This window comes from Bufo bufo, chromosome 2 (assembly GCF_905171765.1).
Source record: "Bufo bufo chromosome 2, aBufBuf1.1, whole genome shotgun sequence".
Classification (NCBI taxonomy): Eukaryota; Metazoa; Chordata; class Amphibia; order Anura; family Bufonidae; genus Bufo; species Bufo bufo.
The window spans coordinates 169,724,210-169,751,177 of NC_053390.1; the positions used below are offsets into that span (position 1 = coordinate 169,724,210).

Genomic DNA, 26,968 nt, shown 5'->3' on the forward strand with positions numbered 1-26,968 from the left:
ATTGCCTCCCAGGATATTTCAGAGAATCGGGTCGTCAACTGCGGAGAGGTTTCTGTGGTATTGAGAGCTAAGGATGCTCGGCTCAATAGAAAACTATCTATGTCCGAGTTTGTCCTGGCCTTCAGCCTTTACAGGGACGTGGTGTGTTCTGCTCAACCAGATCGCAGGGAAGAGCTGGACACTTACTTGTACCGGATTGCGGACTTGGGGCACAAATACGGCGGCACGGCTTTTTACGATTATCATCGTTCTTTTTCGGCTAAAGCCGCGGCCGCTTTGAGTCAGTTCCAGTTCGTGTCTAGCTGGGCGGAGCTGGATATGGAATTGTTTTGCCGGCATTTTGCGGGTCTTAAGGCCCCCCTCTGTGCTACCTGCCAGTCCATTTTTCATTCTACCGACTGGTGTCCCAATCCGGTGCAAGCCCCACAGTCAGCCCCCTCGGCAGGTCCTTCTGGGTCATCCAGGTCTTCCCCGTCGTTAGATAAGCTGGGCAGACCCATCGTGTTTCTCGGGGGCAACCAGGTTTGCAATAACTTTAACGCCAAGGGATGTGCCTTCAATTCCTGCCGGGCGCTCCATATTTGTTCCCTTTGTTTTCGGGCCCATCCCCGCTCCTCCTGTCCCAGGAGGGCAGCCAAGGATTCCTGACTAGCCGACATTAATTTGGGGTTACTGGCTGCTCTTCTGCGGGACCACCCTGATCGGCTTTTTGTCTCCTTCTTGTTGGATGGGTTCCGAGAGGGTTTCCATACGGGCCTCATTACTCTCCCGCAGGGCTGTTGGACGGGTCCTAACCTGTTATCCGCGGCCAGCGATCCTGAGGCTGTCACCTCTCTCATCCAACTGGAGGTCGACAAGGGGTTTGTCATCGGTCCGTTCTCAGACATTCCTTTCCAGTCCTGGCGCATCAGTCCCATTGGTCTTGTTACTAAACTGTCATCTAATAAAAAGCGTCTCATTTACGACCTCTCTGCGCCTCATATGTCGGCCATCCCGAGTCTCAATTCTCTCATCCCATCCGAGGAGTATTCAATGCAATATTCCTCGGTCGACGAGGCAATTCAGTACATTTTGCTGGCAGGGGCCGGGGCTTGGTTGGCTAAAGTAGATATAGCCGATGCTTTCAAGCAGCTTCCTATCCACCCACAGCTTTGGAAGTATTATGGCTTCAAGTGGGCGGGCAATTACTACTTCGCCAACCGTCTCACTTTCGGGTCTAAAAGTAGCCCGTGGCTTTTCGACCAACTAGCCAAAGCACTGCACTGGATCCTTATCCATCATGGCGGGTTATCCATGGTAGTTCACTACCTGGATGACTTCCTTATGGTAGAAAGTCCTAGTCAGGTCCCATCCATTCCTCACACTCTTTTGGATATTTTTGCCCGTCTTCAGGTCCCTGTCGCTGCCGCCAAGACGGAGGGTCCGGCCACCAGGGTTACCTTCTTGGGCATAATTCTGGATACAGTTAAGATGGAGGCCAGCCTCCCCAGCGAGAAATTGCACCGGATCCGATCTGCCATCTCTCGAGCGGTCCGGTCCCTCTCTTTGACCAAGGTCGAGTTGCAATCCTTGCTGGGGATGCTTAATTTCGCCACCAGAATCATGCCTCAAGGCAGGACCTTTCTCGCCAGTTTATTATGTCTGTTGCCCTCCGCTCCAGAGCAGGATTCTGTTGTCCATCTCGACGGTCATGCCATCGCGGACCTGTGCATGTGGGACAGTTTCCTGTCCAATTGGAATGGCATTTCGCTATTCGTGCCACAGTGGGGTTCAGCTTCTCCTCTCGTCTTTTCGGATGCCGCGGGGTCATTCGGGTTCGCTGCCATTTTCAGGTCCCATTGGTTGGCCGCCGGATGGCCGCCAGAATTGGCCTCTGATCCTGCTGCTCTTAAATCCTCTCCCCTCCTGGAACTATATCCCGTAGTGGCGGCAGCCCAGGTTTGGGGTCACCTTTGGTCTAATTCGTCCGTGTCCTTTGTCACGGATAGTCAGACCTTGGTGGACATCGTTAACAAAGGCAGGGCCCAGTCGTTCAAGATCATGGCATTTTTGCGCAAGCTAGTCTGGCTGTCCCTCCGCCACAATTTTCATTTCCGATGCATACATATATCAGGCGAGCAGAATAGGGCCGCGGACGCTCTTTCCCGCTTTAATTTTCCGGTTTTTTTCCAGGAAGTGCCCGACGCGGATCGGTCAGGTGCGCCCGTGCCTCATTTCAGCACCCTCACCCTGGGCTAGATGTCCTCATAGACGAAGCCAAGGGTCTGGTCAGAAAGTCTCTTTCGCATAATACAGCGAGGAATTACCAGGCCGGCTTGAGGGCGTTCGATAAATTCTCCAGAACTCACCCAAGGGGTCTTCATTCCGAAACGGCTCACATCATGGCCTTTTTAGCCCATTGTCACTACCAACTGGGGCTGTCACACAATACCATCAAACTCTATTTAGCTGGGCTGCAACACCACTTCATGCTGGATGATCCACACCGCGGGTCCTTTTTCTCTGTTCAGGCCATTAAGGCCACCCTTCGGGGTATTCAGAAAGAGGGTAAGGGGTCCCAGAGCCGTAGGCAACCCGTGTCTAGCGAGTTGTTTAGGGCTCTCTCCTCGTCTTTGGACGGTTATCCTTTTGGGCCCTCCACTAGCTTGGTCTTGAAAGCAGCCATGTACCTCATTTTTTATGGGTTTCTTAGGCCGGGGGAAGTTTTAGCCGGTCCGAACCGTCAGGGTCACCCGTTGAAACAGCATCTGTCTTGGGGCCGAGGTTGCTACACTCTCCTCCTACCCTCTACCAAGACCAGTCAGACGGGTCCCCCTACTGCAATCAAATTTTATCCGTCCGCCAACTTATGGTGCCCAGTTCAGGTGCTGCACCAATTATTATCACTCATTCGGGTCGGTCCTTCAGACAGTCCTCTCCTGCCGCACGCCGGCAAACCCCTTACCGCCACACGGTTCATTACCTGCATCCGTGCTCTTGCCCAAGGTTTAGGATACGACCCCAAAATTATATCAGGGCATTCTTTCCGCATAGGGGCAGCTTCAGCCGCATCACGACATCAGGTGCCAGCTCACGTCATTCGAAGCATGGGGCGATGGCGGTCCTCTTGCTACACTAGATATATTCCTGATCCTCAATTTGAGATCGCACGTGCCTTTTGTTCTTTGGCTTTGTAAATCATGTAATAAAATGTTGTTACTAATGGTTGTTTTTTGCCCCCTTTTCTTGGTGTACCCTCGTCGTGGCTCCCGGCATAATTCAGCCACCTTGCTCAGGGCAGGGGTCTCTGCGTACGCTGACGTTTCCTAGCCCTGACCATAAATAGGTAAGGCTGGTTCCAGCCTGCATTTGTGGGAGGGGCGTCTGGCCTTATATTCTGCTCACTCCCGTCCAGCCAGGCGCCCGAGCTTCACGCCCCTCCCCCCCCGCCCCTTTTTCCAGGTTTCACTGGGTATGCCCCCTTTTCTTGGTGTACCCTCGTCGTGGCTCCCGGCATAATTCAGCCACCTTGCTCAGGGCAGGGGTCTCTGCGTACGCTGACGTTTCCTAGCCCTGACCATAAATATATATACACACACTGCTCAAAAAAAATTAAGGGAACACAAAAATAACACATTCTAGATCTGAGTTAATTAAATATTCTTCTGAAATACTTTGTTCTTTACATAGTTGAATGTGCTGACAACAAAATCACACAAAAATTAAAAAATGGAAGTCAAATTTTTCAACCCATGGAGGTCTGGATTTGGAGTCACACTCAAAATTAAAGTGGAAAAACACACTACAGGCTGATCCAACTTTGATGTAATGTCCTTAAAACAAGTCAAAATGAGGCTCAGTAGTGTGTGTGGCCTCCACGTGCCTATATGACCTCCCTACAACGCCTGTGCATGCTCCTGATGAGGTGGCGGACGGTCTCCTGAGGGATCTCCTCCCAGACTTGGACTAAAGCATCTGCCAACTCCTGGACAGTCTGTGGTGCAACGTGACGTTGGTGGATAGAGCGAGACATGATGTCCCAGATGTGCTCAATTGGATTTAGGTCTGGGGAACGGGCGGGCCAGTCCATAGCATCAATGCCTTCGTCTTGCAGGAACTGCTGACACACTCCAGCCACATGAGGTCTAGCATTGTCTTGCATTAGGAGGAACCCAGGGCCAACCGCACCAGCATATAGTCTCACAAGGGGTCTGAGGATCTCATCTCGGTACCTAATGGCAGTCAGGCTACCTCTGGCGAGCACATGGAGGGCTGTGCGGCCCTCCAAAGAAATGCCACCCCACACCATTACTGACCCAATGCCAAACCGGTCCTGCTGGAGGATGTTGCAGGCAGCAGAACATTCTCCACGGCGTCTCCAGACTGTCACGTCTGTCACATGTGCTCAGTGTGAACCTGCTTTCATCTGTGAAGAGCACAGGGCGCCAGTGGCGAATTTGCCAATCTTGGTGTTCTCTGGCAAATGCCAAACATCCTGCACGGTGTTGGGCTGTAAGCACAACCCCCACCTATGGACGTCGGGCCCTCATATCACCCTCATGGAGTCTGTTTCTGACCGTTTGAGCAGACACATGCACATTTGTGGCCTGCTGGAGGTCATTTTGCAGGGCTCTGGCAGTGCTCCTCCTGTTCCTCCTTGCACAAAGGCGGAGGTAGCGGTCCTGCTGCTGGGTTGTTGCCCTCCTACGGCCTCCTCCACGTCTCCTGATGTACTGGCCTGTCTCCTGGTAGCGCCTCCATGCTCTGGACACTACGCTGACAGACACAGCAAACCTTTTTGCCACAGCTCGCATTGATGCGCCATCCTGGATAAGCTGCACTATCTGAGCCACTTGTGTGGGTTGTAGACTCCGTCTCATGCTACCACTAGAGTGAAAGCACCGCCAGCATTCAAAAGTGACCAAAACATCAGCCAGGAAGCATAGGAACTGAGAAGTGGTCTGTGGTCACCACATGCAGAACCACTCCTTTATTGGGGGTGTCTTGCTAATTGCCTATAATTTCCACCTGTTGTCTATCCCATTTGCACAACAGCATGTGAAATTGATTGTCACTCAGTGTTGCTTCCTAAGTGGACAGTTTGATTACACAGAAGTGTGATTGACTTGAAGTTACATTGTGTTGTTTAAGTGTTCCCTTTATTTTTTTTGAGAAGTGTATATATATATATATATATATATATATATAAAAAAATAAAAATAAACAGACTGATGTACCAGCCCTAAAATGGGCTTTTTAGGACGCTGTCCTTACAGCAGATGAGTCTTTGAGGACTGGAGTGGACACAGAACACTGGCCTAGCTAACGATTTACCTATTAATTCAGCAGGAGCAGCACTCTCCCTGCTCTAACTAACACTGCAGCTTCAGAATGAATCTAAGATGGATGCTGTCCTTGCTTTTTGATAGGAGGTGGGAGGGTGGGTATGCTGATTGGCTGGAATGTGTCTGCTGACTGTGAGGTACAGGGTCAAAGTTTGCTCAATGATGACGTATAGGGGGCGGACCGAACATCGCATATGTTTGCCCGCCGCGGCGAACGCGAAAAAGCGATGTTTGCCGGGAACTGTTCGCCGGCGAATAGTTCGGGACATCTCTATGTACAAGCATACAATAGAGAGATTGTCACAAGACCTCATCTTACCCGACCGTTTCCATCAGTGGAGCTAAAGCCTCTGTAACATGCTTAGAACTTTTCTAGCTCAATGGTCCCTGCAAGGTCTCCAGTGTGCATTATAAATGTACAGTCACCTCAGGCCTTAGGAATACCACCTAGATCCATCAGTCTTGGTTAATGTAGATTAAAAGTGTAATAAAAGGGAAAGAACCACTAAAAATATCCTTTCCACACAGTAACTATCACGTTGAAAATGCAGTCCTATCTTCAGTCAGCAAGTTATAGAGCAGTAGGAGCTGAGCAGATTAATATGCTGAATGCTTTCCCACAAAACTATATGTAATAATTGATTTATTTAAATCTCTACTCTTTCTATGCAGAGTAGTCATGTGGGTGGTCCTCATCAATGATAGACCACTATTACTCCTATAGAGAAGTTTGGCTATGACTCAGTAGGACCACCCACTGGACCCCTAAGAACAGAACAAACATGGATTAAAAATGAATAAAATAGTAGTTACTAAAACTGTATATTAAATCACTTTAAGAACTGTTTTCACATTAAGAAGGGTTCCAGCTATGATTTAGTTGATTTTAGGTGTACTTTTACCTCTTTTTTTCCCCTCCTCTAAGCTGTGGTCAACTATTACAGGTTTTCTACATATAAAGTACAAAATTGCGTAATAATAACAAGTGCTACACTATAAGTGCGAGATACTTGGTAAATCGTTTTGTACAAAATTATTTGAGCCCGTCTGCCGAGCGTCAAGGCGATCTCTGTTAGACGGGTTCCTACGCTAAATTCTACCTGTTAGGTGCCATGACGGCTACCATACACTTCAGGGAGTGTAGGTTCCACGTACCTGCATTGAATACTACCTGTTAGGCACCTAACAGGTAGAATTTAGCGTAGGAACCTGTCTAACAGAGATCGCCTTGACGCTCGGCAGACGGGCTCAAATAATTTTGTACAAAACGATTTGCCAAGTATCTCGCACTTATAGTGTAGCACTTGTTATTATTACGCAATTTTGTACTTTATATTGCAGTTTATTGTCGCATTGCATGTTTCTGTCTTTTAATGTTGTTCCCTGCCATAGCAATGTGCTACTCCGGTTTGGTATGTGCTGACTGACCCCCTTTTTTGGCTTTTCTTTGCAGGTTTTCTACATATGTAGCCTGTGCACAACTTAATACCCTTCATTTATCCATAATTCCTTATGTTCAAAGCTGCAAAGTATTTTAAGCTTTTGTTGGTGACCCATTAAACACTGGAACTTTGTTCACAAACGATTCTAATGGCTTTTCCTTCCAACTGTACAAGACCAAAATTGATCTGTGTCTAATGTGACACACTGTCATTGCAAATTAATTTGTCATTAATTAAGGCAGGTAGTAGGGGAGTTGCTCCTCCATGCGGTTTCTGACACTGATGAAAAAAATGATGTCTGGTCAGTCCCAGCCATACGATTCTCCATCTTTGCTATCGTATGCAAACCTTTACACGTTTACTATTAGTGTGTAATCATGCTGTACAACTGTGGCTCCCACAACTTTGTTCCTTTTTTGATCTAAGGCATTTTTTTTTAGCTTAACTTTGATATACAGTACAGACCAAAAGTTTGGACACACCTTCTCATTCAAAGAGTTTTCTTTATTTTCATGACTATGAAGGCATCAAAACTATGAATTAACACATATGGAATTATATACATAACAAATAAGTGTGAAACAACTGAAAATATGTCATATTCTAGGTTCTTCAAAGTAGCCACCTTTTGCTTTGATTACTGCTTTGCACACTCTTGGCATTCTCTTGATGAGTTTCAAGAGGTAGTCCCCTGAAATGGTCTTCCAACAGTCTTGAAGGAGTTCCCAGAGATGCTTAGCACTTGTTGGCCCTTTTGCCTTCACTCTGCGGTCCAGCTCACCCCAAACCATCTTGATTGGGTTCAGGTCCGGTGACTGTGGAGGCCAGGTCATCTGGCGCAGCAACCCATCACTCTCCTTCATGGTCAAATAGCCATTACTTTCAAAGTTTTCCCAATTTTTCGGCTGACTGACTGACCTTCATTTCTTAAAGTAATGATGGCCACTTGTTTTTCTTTACTTAGCTGCTTTTTTCTTGCCATAATACAAATTCTAACAGTCTATTCAGTAGGACTATAAGCTGTGTATCCACCTGACTTCTCCTCAACGCAACTGATGGTCCCAACTCCATTTATAAGGCAAGAAATCCCACTTATTAAACCTGACAGGGCACACCTGTGAAGTGAAAACCATTTCAGGGGTCTACCTCTTGAAGCTCATCAAGAGAATGCCAAGAGTGTGCAAAGCAGTAATCAAAGCAAAAGGTGGCTACTTTGAAGAACCTAGAATATGACATATTTTCAGTTGTTTCACACTTGTTTGTTATGTATATAATTCCACATGTGTTAATTCATAGTTTTGATGCCTTCAGTGTGAATCTACAATTTTCATAGTCATGAAAATAAAGAAAACTCTTTGAATGAGAAGGTGTGTCCAAACTTTTGGTCTGTACTGTATGTGGAACAAAACATGGCCAAGCTGGAAATACTCTACATTTGATTTCTTTCATGGGCACCAAAAGTAGAAAATGTTATCACACACACACACACACACACACACACACACACACACACACACCAAAATTGCCCAAATCCATACACACACCACACACAAAAGGAATGAATTTGAACTTTATTGCTCCTGGTGAAGATTCCAAATTCATATGCCAGCTTTTTTTTCAAAAAATATTTGTAAATCAAAATGTACATTTGTTACAAGAGCATTAAAAATCTATACACGTAGTTTATTTAATATGAAAATTTCTGTCTTTGATGCTTTAAGAACAAAATGCTAGGTTAACAGGAGAACATGTACAATTATAAAGATCCTTAAAATGGAAAGAAAAATGTTCTGTCTTTTAAAAATATAAAGATACCCAATTCTATTTAAGGCTTAAACCCTGAGGACAACTTAAAGTCATTATTCCAGAACTGCCATCTTGTGGGTTCTACTGAGGATACATGTACAGTTTGGTCACATGATTTCCATATGGCCGTCAGGGCTCCACAGGATTTCAAGAACAATTCCAATAAATTCTTCCAGGCAAAGTTAGTTGTTTTCCTGGGATGGCGCTGTTACCTGCAAGTAAGACATCAAATGTTTTAGTCTGTGCCCCTATGAGACTGGAGAGATTTCCTCTTGTAAATTGACAGTTATTAGACATTTAGCACATTTAACTTTTATGTAAAGTATGTAAATATCTTTACACCACAGACAGTCATATGTACATCATTTCAGTTTAACTTGTAATGTAATATTTTGAAATCATTAGATGTATTCACATCAAAAATGCTAACAAGTTTTGTATTGAGGGGGATAGTTTATAGGGAAGGCACGTGTCCTAGGGCCTCCACAATCCATCCTTTTAAATGACTGCCTTTTAAGCACTGTAAATGTACAGTGTGACGATCATGTGGACTTAGGAGAAGACCCAGTGGGTGTCACTTGTAGCATACAGCAGATATCCTGCCACAGTTGGTCAGAATCAAAGGCAACTCAGATCCCAGCCATTCTACCCTTTAGATGCCAGGCGCTTTAGTGGTTTTAAAGAGTCACGAGGCTCCTTCTATAAGCCCATCATTGTAGGAGGCTGGTGGGTTGCCCTGACTGCCGGAAGTATAAAAAAGGTCTCCAGGTCTATTATGGACATGAGCCTATTAGGCTGCCTGTCAATATAACACTAGCAGGCATAATACAGTGCAATATAAAAGAGTATTACAGTGTATTATAGAAACCATTACTTGTTCAAGTCAAATAGTTGGGGGGGGATTTAAAAAAATTAAATAAATGAAATCTCATTATGAAATATCACCACATCTGTAAGAACCCGAATTATAAAAGTATTATAGAATTTGTTATGCAGAAGTGCAGTTTTTGGTGCATCTCACCCCCCAAAAATTGAAATCTAAAGATTTGCAAAGCACTGCAGAATATGGTGCCGCTACAGTATATAAATATTATTATAACCTAAAATCATGCCAATGAAAATATTCAACTTGCTCTGCAAAAGAAAAGGCCACATACAGTTAGATTGATGAAAACAATAAAAATGTTACAGGTATTGGAAACTAAAAAGGTTTTATTGTGTAAAAGCAATGCACATAACTTAAATTTTGGCATTGCCATAATCTCACTAAAGTATTAAGCCATCATGATACCATATGGCCAACATCAGGAAGATGTTTTATTAAAAAAAGAAATACAGCAGATCAGTACACACACTATGTGTCAATGTGAAGAGGCATGTATCACAGTGTGTCGCGATGTGTAGCTGTGTTATAGTATGTATGTGTGTCATTGTATGAGTTTGTGCACTTCATATAGTAAAATTGCCAAAGTTTCAACATTTTGTAGCTCAACTTAATGTATTTTTTTAGCAAAATCCTGCATGCACCACTGGTAAGTTTACATGCCAGCGTCAGGCCACTGAACTTGGAGGAATTTGCTAAATTCCGCATTTTACAACCGCTGTAACCCCAGTCACAATACCAGTCACAAAACAGCCCTGTATTACAATACCAGCTACAGAGAAGCAAAGAGAAAAATAAATAAATATTGGAGGAGCTTTCCAGTAGAGGAGGTGCAGATAAGCTGTCTGAAAGGACTATATAGGCCTTACAGCAAACCTTTTCAGGAGATTTAAGTCTTTCAGTGCTTGGTAATACATTAGGAAACAGCCTGGCCAGCTGTGAGAAGACTACTAAATCCCACTGAGGACATTGTGTAAAGAATAACTGAATACAACAACCTGTAAAAAAGGTACAGTATAGTCTGATGTTGCTTTATGTGAAGCGTTGCACCCCTATTTCTGGATGCTTGTGCTTAAGGGTCAGTTAATTTCTGTGTTGGAGTCTCAATTGCAGATTCCGTCATAAAGACTGAAGGACAGTCTGCACGCAGGACTTTTTCCTCCAGTAAAAAAACAAAAACAGAATTCCGAAAAGAAACTAAACGTACTCCACTGTAGTCAATGGAGTCTGTTCAGCTTTGTTTGGGTAAGCTATGTGCCCTAACTAGCACTTCCATTATTTTTGTTGCTCTGCTCCTTTAATGGAGCAGAGCTACAAGTACATACAATGGTGGTGTGAAGGAGGCCCAAGTCATATAGAAAAGAACAGTGATTTAAAAGAACATCTGGCCCGTTAACTACTTCTGCAGCCTTGTAACGTGTGAGATATGTGAAATTGCAAAGCTGTAAGAACTTTCGGTCCATGCATGCTGAGAACTGCAACTGATGCGCTTAAACTTGGTCTACAAGTAAAAAACTGTTTGTCTACAAAAACGGTCTCATCATTGTCTCCACTGCTACAGTGGACCTTTCCTTGCACCTCACAATTCTGCACCATCAAGGGCACCCCGAACCACCATCAGGCAGGAGAACCCCAAGACTTGGATGTGACCTGAAGGGAAGAAAGCTGCATCCTTCCCATCACTGTACAGCCCAGGGGGGCATCAGAGTGATTAACTACAACCACCATTCATGCTACTATTACTCTTTCCCAGACATGTTGAAGATCCTCCTATAGTGCAGTTAGAACAATTGCAGGTCTTCTCCTCCATCAATAGTAGAAAACTTTCAGCAGTTGCAATATTTCAAGACCAATACTGTTTGTCCATTACAACTGGTCATGCAGTCCTAGTCTACAGGTTAGGGCAGCATGGGCAGCTGTACTGGACTGGGCAACAAATACAGCATGTTTGACACAATCATTAGGATCAGTGTTTAGCTCACCAGTGGAGTCCGTTCCCCAAATTTGCTCCAGAAAGTCATTTTGACTGTATTTTTGTGTCCTGTTCGTTGGTCAAAAGTTTGGCAGTGGTCAAAAGGAGGACTGTACAAGTGAAGGCTCACAGCAGTCTCTGTGTGACTTGTGTTTTCCACTCTGTGAAGACCAATTGAGTCTGAAAGAACAAAAGAAGATTTATGAAGGGGGAAATTGAACAATTGTAACATAGTAAATCACGAAGGAGTTTTCTGAGATTTTAATACTGAAGACCTATCCTCAGGATAGGTCATCAGTATCCGATTGGTGAGGGTCCGACACTCAGGACCCCCGCTGATCAGCTGTTCAAGAAGGCAGAGGCTCATTTACAAATATTAAAACTTCATTTTTGTCAGCAATGTGGGCACATATGAACATGGGACCAACACAGATGTCTTCAGCTGCCAAGTGCACATGTAACAGGTCAGCCAGTTTCATAGGTATAAATCTGCTGACAGATGCCCTTTAAGCGGACTTTGAAAAGATCCTAAAATAGAGTCTCCAGCCATTTTACATTTTGACTTTTATCCCAGAACCCCCCCTCCCACCAACCAGACGCTTTGTATAATACATAAAGTCCACTTTGTTTATAGCCTTAAGATATCACATTTACAATAATCAGTAATCTATATAACAATTTGGGGTGTGGAGACTCCACTTGAAGAACACTCCATTTATTATTTCGTAATAGAATGTGAAGATAATTATTATTATTGTTTGCTTTAATACCTTCCCCAGCAATTGGCCTGTACGAGGGGAGTGATTCAAGCAGAGCATGTTATTGGTGCACAAGGCAGATAACATGGCACTGACAAGATAATCAGTAGTCTTACCTTGACCATAAACCCTTTGATATGATTATTAACTTTTAAGTCATACTGTCAGTTTGTAAAGAGATTATGGTTTCACTAAATAGCAATAGCATATAAAGTATTGTTTTTCTCATTTACCTCAGAATAACGGCCTATAAATAGATTTGGGCAATTCATATTTAAAGGAAAAGTATACATTCCAGGATGACTAACTGGATAATATCAGCCTTACTGGCTATAAACAGCCACCTTCAACAATGTTCTCCATCATCCAATCCAACGGTCCATGCCACCTGCTACTTGATTCATCAGTCATCACAGTGACAGTTCAGCAGTATTGGAATTGTTCTCACCAGAGGAGACAATCCCGAGGACTCCCATTTATACAGAACATGTCAAATCTGCTTTTAATTGCAAGTAATCTTTGTCATCACTGTAGACACAGAACCTTTCAATAAGATCTTATAGGCTATTTATGAATCATCCAATAAGAAATAGCCCCTAGTCTGAAGTAATTGCTCTAAATTCAGGTCCAAACAGATGTCTTCTGCTGGATAATTGAGGCCCTGCGGGGAATCTCCTGGTGGGTCAGTCCGGCAGCATCAGGCTGCATTCACACAATGAAGAAAAAAAATGGCCATGAAAAAAAAAATATAAATAAAAGACAGACAGACAGACTGGACATTTTCCAACCATTTTGGCATCCATTTTCTGTCTGTCTGTTTTTAAATAGAGGATTTTAATATCCTAACCCCTGCAGTATACATAGGGCCAGATTTATCATTACTCTGACAGCTCACTCCACTTTCATATATGGCTAAAGTCAGTTTTAGCCAAGTCAGATTTATGATTGGCCTTTTAAGACTGTAATAAATGTTGTTTGACGGTAGTAGTTTATCCGTCAGTAAGCAGCTTTACGAAAAAGTCGCACGTCTTTACGAAAAAGTCGCATGTTCTATTAAAAAGTCTCATAAGATAAGCATGGTCCTCACTGGAGTGAAATTGCAAATTTTTTTGCGACTTTTTAAATAGTCCCAATAGTAAATCTGTCTAGAGATTCATTTACATAAGAAAACACGCCCACTTTCAGAAAACTGGCGAACATAGTGCAGAGCAGAAAAAAGTCACAAATTTTTGCACAGTTTTAGTGATTGCGCAAAAATATGCGACTTTTTCACTCCATTATTCTGACTTGAGCTAATGATAAATCTGGCCCATAATGTCCACCATTCACCAGCAATAGGGTGCCCTGTGATCTGATCATCATAAAGAAAATAGGTTAACAAAAAGTGACCAAAGCCAACAACCTTGAAAGATAAGTCAAAAGTGAATAGAAAAAAGGAAATCAGGTTTCAATAACTGACACCATTTTATACATATTTATAATAGAAAGATTCTCCATCCTGAAGTATAGAAATTACCATTGATATAGGCACATTGGTCCAGCTTCAGTACTCCTTCTGACTTCTTTACAATCTCTCCATTAGATTTTTTCTGGGGCCAGTCATAGAGCGTCTCCTTGAGGTTGCCCTGGAGTATCTTCAAGAAGCAATGCGAGTCGGTGTGATCATGGATACTGCTGCATGGGGGAAGCAATGAGACAGCTGAATATTGGCTTTTAGGTCATATAACGTTACATGAAATAAGTGTTTTTGCGATGATTATTATTGAAATATTATAGTAGATAAAGAAATTATTTATTTGTGTACCTAATATTAAGCAATATAAAACGGGGGGGGGGAGGGAATTCGGGAATTCTGTCCCTTTTAAGTGATTAGGTTATAAAATTTTACTCAAAACATAGAAAGGGTGTTGTAATAACTTAAGTTCATTCTTCAGGCTTTTATGATCAGAGATACCCAATACATGTACATTTATTTCTTCTGTAAACCTTAAACAAAGCTTTATGATATAATGGTTTAGTTTATTGTAATTTGTTGCACACATTTATGTTCTCCAGTCCCCCATCACATTGGGGGAGAGAACCTTTTGATCAAAAGGGTTAAAGATCAGAGGATCCTCCAATCCCAGCCATTAGAGTCAATCTGTCTTTAGACAGACTTGCACCCAATTCATGGTGTCACTGGAGACCTTTCCATGACTTATTATAGGTTACTTTCACATTTGGGGTAAAGGTATCTGGCAGAGGAACAGCCTGTCAGTGTTCATCGTAACTGATAGGCTTACAGCTTTGTAAAAAGACAATGCTGTAGAATGAGGTTCATTTATAATGTTGTGGCAGTCATTAAAAGGTTTATTATTTCATAGATGGCATTTGTAGTTAAAGGTATATTAGCAAATTGGGAAAATAAACCTGACTTATGGGTGCTTTTTTTCTCCAATCCTGTGGTTATTTCCTGTTCAATAGGAGACCAGTACATTGGCACTTTATTTCTTGGGGGAGATGTTCATATGTGCCACATAATGTGTAAATTACAGAAACTAGTTGCCTTGAATATTACTATAACCCTAACTGTTAATTTCCATCTTTTTATAACATTTCAGTTGAATACATTTGTAAATCTGTTGCTTTATTGTTTTTCAATTTTAAGCCATTTCTTAGTGTTCTCCATTCATAAACATGAGTATAGAATTCTAACTAGATAACAGATATCTGTCCTATCTTTTATGTAACATATTGTAAAATATTAAAGAGGAGAGTTTACAAAAAAAAAAAAAAGTTAAATGTCACTTCTGTTCGGTCTTAAAGAAAAAGTAACTTGTTTGCTTTAGAGGAGGACAAGTCTTAAGCTGGCGATACACAACATAGTAGTCAGCTGGCATGGCAACTTTCGGCCATTTCAATCGACTGTCGTTTGGAAAACTAGTGTGATGGCCTACTCTCACCTGCTGAAAATATGATCCGCCATGCTGGAACACTTCGACCATTTGTTGGCCGAAACTGCAAGTTGATGGCATAGTTGGCCAATCACTTGTCATTGTGCTCAAGGGCAGGGAGGCAGACGTGGTAGGTAATGGGGAGGGTAAGTGCCAGTGTTATGTTCTGCACATTGTGTGCCATGCTCCATTGTGCCTTTCCTCACTAGAGCAGCTCACTTTCTTCTGAAGCCCTACAGGTTGTGGTGGAGGCCAAACTCCTGTGGGCTGGTGAATGTGCTTTCAGACATTGGTTTGGCACTGTAATTTATACTCCACAGGTTTCATTCACTTGTAGATAGAGAGAGGCTCATTTAAAAAGGGACTGTGTGGCTACTTTGACTCCCTGGTCGGCCAGTTTAGTTGGAGGGATCTCAAATGTATGGCCACCGCTACGTTGGCCATACACACTGCAATTCAGTGGGGCCAGCCGATCATATAATGTGTAAGGACTACCGACTGTCCACTGAAGGCAGATGTTAAGGGAATGAGGGATCAGGTGTCTTGCAGTGGCCTATTCCACTTTCTGCATTCAGAATGCGGACAATTGACCAGAGTATGCATGTGTTTGGGGTGGGGTGGGGTGGAGAGAGAGATTGGTGTATGGCCAGCTTTATAGTGTAACTACTAAAGCAGATCTTTTTCCACCTTTCCTGTACTATAGAACTTTTTTCCATTATGCCTGGATCTTTTACCTAGACTATAATATTCTATATTTATATTTATTTTATGCACTTATATAGCTCTACTATATTCTGCAGAGAATTACAGACATTGGCATCACACTGTCCTCAATGAGGCTCACAATCTAAGTTCCCTATCAGTATGTCTTTGGAGTGTGGGAGGAAACCGGAGTACCCGGAGGAAACCCAAGTAAACACAGGGAGAACATACAAACTCCATGCAGATGTTGTCCTTGGTTAGATTTGAACCTAGGACCCTATACTATGTCAGCAGTTTTAAGATTTATAATTTTTTTTTTTATATAGGTGGCCTATTTCATCCTATTGAGGGGCATTTAGTGACTGTATGTCATATCTTTATTATTTGTAGTTACTCTAGTGAAGCAAATCAACATAACACCACTATAAATCAAACCTCCCACTGATTTCACTTATTTGAATCATTTTAGATACGGTTTAGAAATTCCTAATCAACTAAAATTGATGTTGCTTATTTCAAGCTGTTTAATTAAACACCAGATACTCTCTGCAGATCATACTGAGGAACACTTTTTGATAGATTTTTTATTTTTTCTTTACATTTTAGTTTGTTGTATTTATTCTTTAAAATGAATAGACTGACACATTCACAATGACAATATAAAACATTAAGTAATCTTACTGCTAGAAATGTGAGTGAGTTCTGTATATGTGAAGGAATGCATGTAACTGCTAGATAATGGACACTAATATGACAGCTCAAGGCAAAGTATCTACTTCCAAGTCTGAAAAAATTTATTGCATTTTGGAAGGGAAAAACAGGTAGGAACTAGAAGCAATGTAAACAAGGAGGCCAAAGTCAGTGATCAGCAGAAAAACCAAGGTCTAACAAGATAATTGTCACTAGATAAGACCACATTGAACTAGCAGAATATTGACTAGTCATTTCATGGTAAGAGCTGCAGAAAACAATGTTATAGAGACACCTGGGCAATTGCCCTTTTTGGCCTTACTATAAAAAAGGGTTTATTACACTGCTGATTTTCTGATCAATTATCGTCAAGAAGTGTTCATAGTAATTCATATAATTATGCTGCAGATCAGCTGAAAAAGAGCAAACTCACTTGTCAGCTGGTTCCATCCTTTATGAAACATAAAAGACACTCAGACAACAGAACAACAAGTGCTAGCAATTGTTCCACTTCCACATATTTTGTATTGACCAGTGGAATAGGACCCTTCGTCAGCCTCAGTTGTCCTTAAAGCGATGAGAAGGTCAACAGTGCGTATTAATTTTTTTAAAAAAAAATTGGAATTGGTTTTAAAATGTAGTAGCAGCATCAAGATAGGAAGACAGTGATTTGTCCAGACATTACAAAGCATCACTTGAAGTAATCCAGAATTAGAAAAACTATTCACTTCTGTATAGCAGAGCTTAAATTTCAAACCCAACACATGGACAGATGCTGTTTCTAAAAGAAAGCAGCAATGTTTTTTTAAACTTGGACTATCCCTTTAATTTCTAGGTCAAGTGGATTTCTCTTTAGAACTGCAGTTTCTTCCAGATCTGATAACAACTTGAGGAAGTGCATTTGGCAGGCTCTCACTGTAGTTTGCCGGACTCTAATTTTCCAGTCAGTCAAGAGTTGGGTTGTCTAACGGCATGGCTTATCATAGGAAAACATAATTTTGAACATTTTACCTGCCATGTCCTTCACCCCAGCAGAGAATCATGAGATTAAACTTCCCATTTCCTTCATCCACTAAGTTTCTGGTGTACCTGCAAAACAAACACATAGCGTACCTTACAATAAGTCATTTTATATCTATGACTACCACTGCTGGAATTCTCCACAATGATTGAACATGACCAGAAAGACAGTGGAGTATCACAGAAATCAGCAAACAAATTATGAGGCGATTAAGCCATTTATATGGTCAAAGGCTGACTGAGAGTGCCCTAGACCCCCAGGTAACATGGGTCAGAGGTCCATTGCCAACCACCATCGTGATGATAAACTTGAATTAGGTCAACATTGTTTTTTCTTAGGCCTCTTTCACACGGGCGTCATGGATTTGGGCCGGATAAGATGCGGGTGTGCGTCGTGGGAAAATGCACGATTTTTCAGCGCAAGTGAAAAACATTTTAATGCGTTTTACACACGAGTGAGAAAAATCGGCATGTTTTGTACCCAAACCTGAACTTCTTCACAGAAGTTCGGGTTCGGTGTTGTGTAGATTGTATTATTTTCCCTTATAACATGGTTATAAGGGAAAATAATAGCATTCTTAATACAGAATGCTTAGTAAAATAGAGCTGGAGGGGTTAAAAAATAATTTAACTCACCTTAATCCACTTGTTCGCGCAGCACGACTTCTCTTCTTTTTTCAGGACCTGGGTAAAGGACCTTTGATGAAATCACTGCGCTCATCACATGATCCATCACCATGGTGATGATCATGTGACGGACCATGTGATGAGCGCAGTGACGTCACCACAGGTTCTTTTTCTACTGCACAGCAAAGATGAAGACAGAAGAGAAGCCGGGCTGCGCGAACAAGTGGATTAAGGCAAGTTAAATTATTTTTTAACCCCTCCAGCCCTATTTTACTAAGCATTCTGTATTAAGAATGCTATTATTTTCCCTTATAACTAGAGATGGGACGGGGGATTCGTCGAATCCACGAATCCCTCGAATCTTGCTGTATTCGTGGACTCGAATCCCGACGTAATTTACCGGATACGAATCCCGGTGGGAGGGACTGGGAGGAGGAGCTGGGGGCCGGTGCGTTCACTGTGCTCCGGCGTCGCCGCTCCAGTACAGTTATAAAATGTGTAATTCAATTAATAATGATTCATGCTGCCCCCTCTGTAGTATAACATTCAATATATCCTACTCACAGGGCTACTGATATCGTAATGCAGGCCGGCCGGGCAGACGAGCGGCAGAGTGACTGACTGACGTCACGTTCCTGCGCCGCCTACTTTATGAATGAAGCAGGCGGCGCAGGAACATGACGTCAGTCAGTCACTCTGCCGCTCGTCTGCCCGGCCGGCCTGCCTGCATTACGATATCAGTAGCCCTGTGAGTAGGATATTTTGAATGTTATACTACAGAGGGGGCAGCATGAATCATTATTAATTAAATTACACATTTTATAACTGTACTGGAGCGGCAATGGGGGGTCTGTGGATGACACTGTTATGGGGTGGGGGGGGGTCTGTGGATGGCACTGTTATGCGGTGGCGGGGATCTGTGGATGGCACTGTTATAGGATGGGGGATCTGTGGATGGCAGGGGGAGAGGTGAGAGGCACTATGATACTGGCACATTATGGGGGGAGATGGCACTGATACTACTGGCACATTGGGGGGGAGGCACTATGATACTGGCACATTACGGGGGGGGAGATGGCACTATAATACTGGCACATGGTGGGAGGAGAGAGGCACTCCGCACTTGATACTGGCACATGATTATGGGGGCATCTATGGGGACACTTACTGGCACATTATTGGGTGGCACTGTGGGGCCACTTCTTATTGGCACATTATTGGGGGGCACTATGGGGGCATCTACTGAGGCCACAAAGAAGGGGTATTTTATATAGGGGGCTCTGTGTTGTACTAGTATTATCAGGGGTATTATCTGTTTCTGCAGTATAGTATTGGGGAGCACAGAGGAACAGTATTGGGGGTGTTAGGATGATTTGTCCAGAAGATGGGAGGATGATGGAAAAGTAGTAAACTAAGATTTTTTTTGTCAAACTGCAGAGACGAAAAATGGCTGAAAAATGGTGGTCTGGTCTGAAGGGAGAAGATGAGGAAAGAGAACATCTACATCAAAGGAGACGACACTGGATGTAAGAGGTATGGGGCTGTATTACCCTGTATGTTCTGTAGTGATAGGAGCAGGGGTCATAGCAGGGGTCATCGCGGTCATATAGGGTGCGACCGTGACTGGGAGGTGGAGGTTCAGACAAACTGACGCGGTCTGACTTTGTTTCTTACACCGTTCACCCAATTATATACAGAATTCGTAGGATTCGAGATTCGAAAGATTCGATATATTCGAGAACCTATTCGGATTCGAAAAAAATTGGATTCGTCCCACCTCTACTTATAACCATGTTATAAGGGAAAATAATAAAGATCGGGCCCCCATCCCGATCGTCTCCTAGCAACAGTGTATGAAAATCGCACCGCATACGCACTTGCTTGCGATTTTCACACAGCCCCATTCACTTCTATGGGGCCTGTGTTGCGTGAAAAACGCACAAAGTAGAGCATGCTGCCATTTTCACGCAACACACGTGATGCGTGAAAATAACTGCTCATCTGCACAGCCCCATAGAAATGAATGGGTCAGGATTCAGTGCGGGTGCAATGCGTTCACCTCACGCATTGCACCCGCGCGGAAATCTCGCCCGTGTGAAAGAGGCCTTAGTGGAACATGTAAAGGATTGCTTTGTCTGTTCATACTGTATACTCAATCTACTAAAAAGAACTAGATCAAGACTGGCATCAGTGTCAAGCTAAAAATCTACAGCTATACCCAGATCTGGACTTGTACAAGTTCAAAACTCCCTGTATACAATCTCCTGAATTGCAGGCTGTATACACTTCGATGCAGAGTTTAATATGTATTGTAATACCTGCTAATACTACCTAAGTAACTACTGCCTGCTAGTCCATTGCTTTCATCTTCATTTTGTGCTTGGTTTTATTAACTTTTATTTTTCTAATTTGTAGGATGACATTTGAGGTGCAAAAACTTTGGTGAAGCCATGCAGCCCCATAACATAACAATATTTCCATATTAAAACTAATCTTTACAGCAAGAAAGCTGAGGAGACTGGTCAACAATCTAATGTGTATGGGGAGCTCCCACTTCTCATGTGACAGAGGACAGGGAGAGAAGGAATTCAGTTCTTCGAGGAGATAAGTCACCACCACAAGGTGTCTGGGAGTGGTTATCATCCCTCTGCCCACTGCAGAATACAGCTCAGCCAAACCGAGTGTGTATTTACAAGGATTTGAGGGAGTGGAGACAGATACTTTAGCTGTCGTCAAAAGCTATTGAATGTATATAGGCACCTTAAAAAAAAGAAAGAAAAAAAAAAAAAAACACAGCCAATGTAATATCACATCACAGTACTGCATGTGGAGGAAAAAAAGCATATGCAATATGTAGCAGTGCTACAAACATGGCCATTAGTGAATGCTTATGAAAGGTTATATACTATTAAAGAGTACCACAAGGGGAGTTTCCCAGTTTCCTAGGATAGGCCATCAGTGTCTGATTGATGAGCGTCCAACTACTGGGACTAACACCAGCAAGTGGCACAAAACCATATACAAAATATATGCAGAAGAACTCAGCAAGCAATGGACAACTGTAATCATGTTCTCTATGGAGCCAATTGTGTAAATGTGTTCAATACTACCTTTACACAATGGCAATTTTGAGTCATCAAATTTAGTGATAAGCGGCAGGGGCAATATTCGAATTCACGATATTTCACAAATATTTAGTAGAATATTCGTCATATATCCGCGAATTCGCTATTATTTTCTTGATTGTGAATATGGGCAATGTAATATTCGCGTAATGCACGCGCAATACAGGCGTGGGTCACTTTTGCTACATTTTCCAAGCTGCTAGAAGTTTTCTGAGACTGGAGAAAATGGTTGGCACGGCAGAACGTTAAAAATGGCTTTATATGCAGATAGAGTGCTCTAATATATTCACAATTGCGCTAATCGGCAATTAATGATGCACATTTTTGCGCAACTTCACATTTTAGAAGGTCTGACTACATATTACTGATTGGTGCACTAAGTATTGTTGTGAACTTGCGACATCACAGCACTATGGGCCAGATTTATCATTAGCTCAAGTCAGAATAATGGAGTGAAAAAGTCGCATATTTTTGCGCAATCGCTAAAACTGCACAAAAATTAGCGACTTTTCGCTATGCTCGCCAGTTTTTTGTAATGTAAAACAAAAAATTGTGCAATTTCACTCCAGTGAGGACCACACTTATCTTATGCAACTTTTTATTGAAACATGCAACTTTTTTGTAAAGATGTGCGACTTTTGTAAAGCTTTTGTAAAGCCGCTAACTGACGGATAAACTGCTACCGTCAAACCACATTTATTACAGTCTTAGGCTACTTTCACACTAGCGTTTGGGTGTCCGCTCGTGAGCTCCGTTTGAAGGGGCTCACGAGCGGCCCCGAACGCAACCGTCCAGCCCTAATGCATTCTCAGTGGACGCGGATCCGCTGAGAATGCATCAGTCTGCCAGCGTTCAGCCTCCGCTCCGCTCGCGGACACCTGAAAGCTGCTTGCAGCGTTCGGGTGTCCGCCTGGCCGTGCGGAGGCAAGCGGATCCGTCCAGACTTACAATGGAAGTCAATGGGGACGGATCCGCTTGAAGATGACACCATATGGCTCAATCTTCAAACGGATCCGTCCCCCATTGACTTTCAATGTAAAGTCTGGACGGATCCGTTCAGGCTACTTTCACACTTAGTTTTTTTTTCAAACTATAATGCAGACGGATTCGTTCTGAATGGATTCAAACGTCTGCATTATAGGAGCGGATCCGTCTGAGCAGACATCAGACGGACCCGCTCTGAACGCTAGTGTGAAAGTAGCCTTAAAGGGATTCTGTCACCAGGATTAACAATATAGCGATATTTATATGTGCCCATTAGTCTCCATGCAGTGTTTAAAATGATCCCACTGTTTAAGTTCTGTGTGTGTTAGATTCTTATAAAAAAAACAAAACAATCTTATTGATATGTAAATTACCTCTGTCAGGAGCCCAAGGGGTTGTCCCACGATATGTTGGAGCCCAGCCGTGCCCATCGATCCAGAGCCCCGCACTGCCTACCACTTAATTTATTCACTTCACTATCCCTGACATCAGTTCTTCTCAGTGCCGTAATCTCGCGCAGAGGGAGCCGACGCACACGCAGTTGACTCGAAGCCGGTGCCAGTAGTCCGCACAGGGGCAGACTACAGTGTCCACTGCTCCTTGCCAACAAGCACTGAGGGAACGGGGGCCCCCAAGCTGAACTCTTGCACCAGGGCCCATGAGCCTTTAGCTATGCCTTTCTATATCTATATTCTAAATATTCGCAAATTCTCGAAGTGCCGATATTCGCAAATGATATTAGCGCCCAACACTAATCAAATGTCTTATGAGGTTTGATAAGTTTGGTCAATCTTTCAAACTAACCCTTCTGTACTTTCTATGCCACCTCTTTACTGGTGTAAATCAGCGTGTGTGAAAGAATGTAAAAGACTGCAAATTTTTTTTTTTTGCAAAGGAGCCCAAAAGTCTAAATTTTTGTGACTTTTTGAACCCAGAATTGTAGAGTGCAGGGCTTAAATTCTCTCAATGTATTTTTCAAGCGTTCAGAAGTATTAAATAAGAGGACTACAGTGAAATTTCTTTTTATTGCCATCTCAAGTAGTGCATTCATCGCTCACTTATACTTGCTCAATAGTTAATATCTGGAAAGTGAACAGAGAACAAAGGAACAAGAGCTCCTAGAACGTTCTCTACATCATCCTGGATGCCATAACACAGCCCCTCTTATGTTGCCATCAACACCAGGCAGAGCTTATTTAATTATCCTGCAAATATCAAATAACCTTCGTTTTTCTATCTGTTACTGCAGAAATTATAAAAAAGGTTTAAACTTTATCAAGTTCATAGTAAATATGTGCTCATTGATCTCTTGACCCTGGAGTTGCTCATAAATATTTTTTTTTAGTTGCAACGTAGAGAGCTGAAGAGGTCAGCAGGTTTTTTTGGCTTTGACCAAACAGAAGCTAAAATTTAACTTTCTTCCTACATTGAAATACTGATGGCATCATTTATGACGCTTCCTTTGTAATAAGTTCAGGGTCATGGCTTCTGTTTTTAGAACAGGAAAAGGACAGCTATGCCTGATCAGTTTTCAAATGGACTGCAACAAATCCCATTGACTTATAATCTCTGCTTGGTTCCATTACTTTTTTGGGATGAATAGCTATACAGACTATGGGGGAGATTTATGAAAAATGATGAACAAGGAAACTGACATAGTTGCCCTTAGCAACTTAATCAGATTCCACCTTTTTTTCAGCGCCACTTTGGAAGATGAATGACGGATTATGATTGTTGCTAGGAGTAACTAAGTCAGTTTTCCTTTGCAGTAGTTTTGATAATTTTCTCCCTATGTCATAAGTAACAGAATGCCTGATGCAAAGTTCCAATTCATACTAGCAGCATTAGACCCCATTTTTTTAATTTTTTTTATTAAGGTCCTTGTAGTGGCAGTAAGAGGACCCCTCCCCATTCAAATCCTGTCCAGGCAGAGAAAGAGGTAAACCAGCTTTGCAGCACGGTCATTTTGCCTTACAGTAAATCCTCGCAGAGTTATGTTTTTCAGCTAAATCTCTGCAAATCTCTGGCATACACAAATTTAAAAAAGGCAACTTGCTGGCTGCCACTAGAGGGAGCTTATTGTATACTGCAATATTTTGCACATAAACTGGGGCCTTCTTGCAAAGTATCATAAAACTTAACTTTTACTTTCAAAATAAAGTCATCATTCGTGCTTAAAGATCATCAATGGTTAACTGTCCGGTCTAGGTAGAGTTCACGGTGGCTAATTTGGGGGGGGGGGGGGGGTCAGCGCACAACAGTAGTCTCTATGGCGATTGGTGATATCATAGACGGCACTATTGGCTGCTAGCCTGAGTATGCTTACCCTATTGCACCCTAGTATAGTGAAGGGAAGCACCTTAAATTGGCTGGAGTCGGAGCACCCGCTCTGAGAAGAGTGACCCCCAGCCAGCTGGAACCTCGGACCTGCTCTAAGAAACCCTAATGACATCTGAGCCCTATTTCCTCCAGCTCTTCAGGAAGCAGAGTGGCTGGCAAATGTAGTGTAGAGTGGCAGTGGGTGCTGAGGCATCGCAACCAGGAGCAGTCAGTGAATGTGATGATATCACACAGCCAGGCCGTCCCTGATACATGTGGAAGTGGTGACGTAACAAAGTTAAATTGATAAAAATATGAATCATTATGAACTGACCCCATAAGGACAATCTGATACAACAATAATTCAATGCATTGACGTCAGTTTTTTTTTTATCACATAATGAGGCCTCTTATGATGTAATACATAACTTTTTTAAATTTATTTTTAGAATTAGTCAGTATATATATATATATATATATATATATTTATTTATTTATTTATATTGACTCAAATAAGGACAATATCCCTACAGTATTATCTAAACTGGTCATAAAACTACCACCTACCTTTCTATAGAAGGATCATTGTTTATTCTGATTTTAAGCGGTCCCAGTGTAAATAACAGGTGATTAGGAGTATACAAAGCTATCAAGAGTATATACAGAACTGTCAATCATTTGCAACCTTCGTTGACAATTTATGGATTTATATTATCATTTACAGAATATCTGAATTAATATTAACAATCATGATTTCCGACAATTATGAAATGTGCAACATGGTATCTATGTAATGAGATAATTCTGGTATATTGATTTATACATGAATTGTTTATATACGAATATTCACTTCTACAATCATGCTACATTAATTATGTAGTTATGGCTATTTTACATGTCGGGATCTAATAACTGCTATTACTGTATTAGTAAATCCAGATATTTAATATTTTTTTTTACTGTATTTTTGCTCCAATAAAGTATCATTATAGATCTAGGCTGAATGTGTTTCCATACAACGACAGTTGGTTGAGTGCCCTCCTAAATATTTACTAGTTCAAATCACAGAAATAAAATAAATAAACAAACTTACTTCTCCAACTCTGGAATGCGCCGCAAGCAGTTCTTCTTGCACTCACCGTTCCCTGGTCTTTTATGGGTGCCTCGCTGCACTGTGTCACGACGCTGTACGCATTCAGGACAGCGCAGCGTGGCGCCCATAGAATAATAGGGAGTGGTGAATACAGCCAGCCCCAGAAGCACTGTATTCATGGCTCCCTGTCCTAAGGTGTACTAATGAGCACTTCCATAATGGAAGTACTGATTAGTAGTCACTTCAGAAGACGCACTGCCATTTTTACCCCACTTTTGCGTCTTATGGAGTGGAAGGAAAAAAAAAGTAAATAAATTAAATACAGGCTATACTTAATCTTTTCCCACAAAAATCTATATCATTCTTGCTCAGCTCCTCCTGCTCTATTCCATGATTGCAGATTACACTGTAATTTTAGTGGTGACAGATTCATGGCCAAAATTTTTAAGACTGAGAGAAATTTAATTTCTTTCCCAAAGTCTGCTGCTTCAGGGTTTTTTCAATCATTTTGTTTTAAATGTTGTATACCGTTTCTATGGTATACTGAGGTACAATTATAACTTATTGACAAATCCATCAAGTTTACAGTATATAAAGACTCAATATTTCCAGCCTGGACCCTTCTTTTTCAAGACTTCTGCAATTCGCCCTACCATGCTGGATATCAGCTTCTGGGCCAAATCCTGACTGATGGGAACGTTGTCCAATTAGTGCATAGAGTTTGTCACAATTTCTCTATTTTAGTTTGTCCACCCACTTTGAGCATTGACCAGAGGTTCTCAATTGGATTGAGATCTGGGGAGATTCCTGGCCATGGACCCAAAATTGTAATGTTTTGTTCACCAAGCCATTAGTTATCACTTGTGACATTGGGTTCTATCAGGCTGGAAAATGATTGTTCATTATTAAATTGCCCCTGTACCGTTGCAAGAAGAGAAGTTGCTCTTTAGGGATGTTTTGATACTATTCTTGGGCAAGTATCCAAATACTTGTCCATATAGATATATCTTATGTAAATAAGTAAAAGGGAGAGGGGGGGGGGGTTACTCATCATAATGTGCCATTCTTTGAACACATACAGTGTTTTAGATACTTTTTGACATTTGTCCAACAAGTGGGCATGGCTTACCTGAAAGGGATGAGGCTTCATATGAAAGGTGGCTTGGCTTTTAAGTGGCACTATGCACCAAAACTTTGCCACATTTTTTTGAGTAAACCAAGCCACCAAATAGGTGGAGTAAAGTTAGACTAGAAAGTGTACAGGTGCTCCATATTAATCATCCAGCTTTA

The 26,968-nt window shown here is 42.2% G+C and overlaps 1 protein-coding gene across 1 annotated transcript in view; it reads right to left on the reverse strand.

The window, feature by feature from the left end:
- Positions 1 to 8,318: 8,318 nt before the first annotated feature.
- CDO1 (cysteine dioxygenase type 1) overlaps positions 8,319 to 26,968 on the reverse strand; it is a 38,718-nt gene continuing 20,068 nt past the window's right edge. The window contains exons 2-5 of the mRNA XM_040421653.1: positions 17,522 to 17,599; positions 13,702 to 13,859; positions 11,438 to 11,607; positions 8,319 to 8,784 (exon numbers count right to left, since the gene is read on the reverse strand). Coding sequence (XP_040277587.1) covers positions 8,755 to 8,784; positions 11,438 to 11,607; positions 13,702 to 13,859; positions 17,522 to 17,599 — 436 coding nt within the window. The 3' untranslated portion in view covers positions 8,319 to 8,754. The remainder of the gene's footprint in view (positions 8,785 to 11,437; positions 11,608 to 13,701; positions 13,860 to 17,521; positions 17,600 to 26,968) is intronic.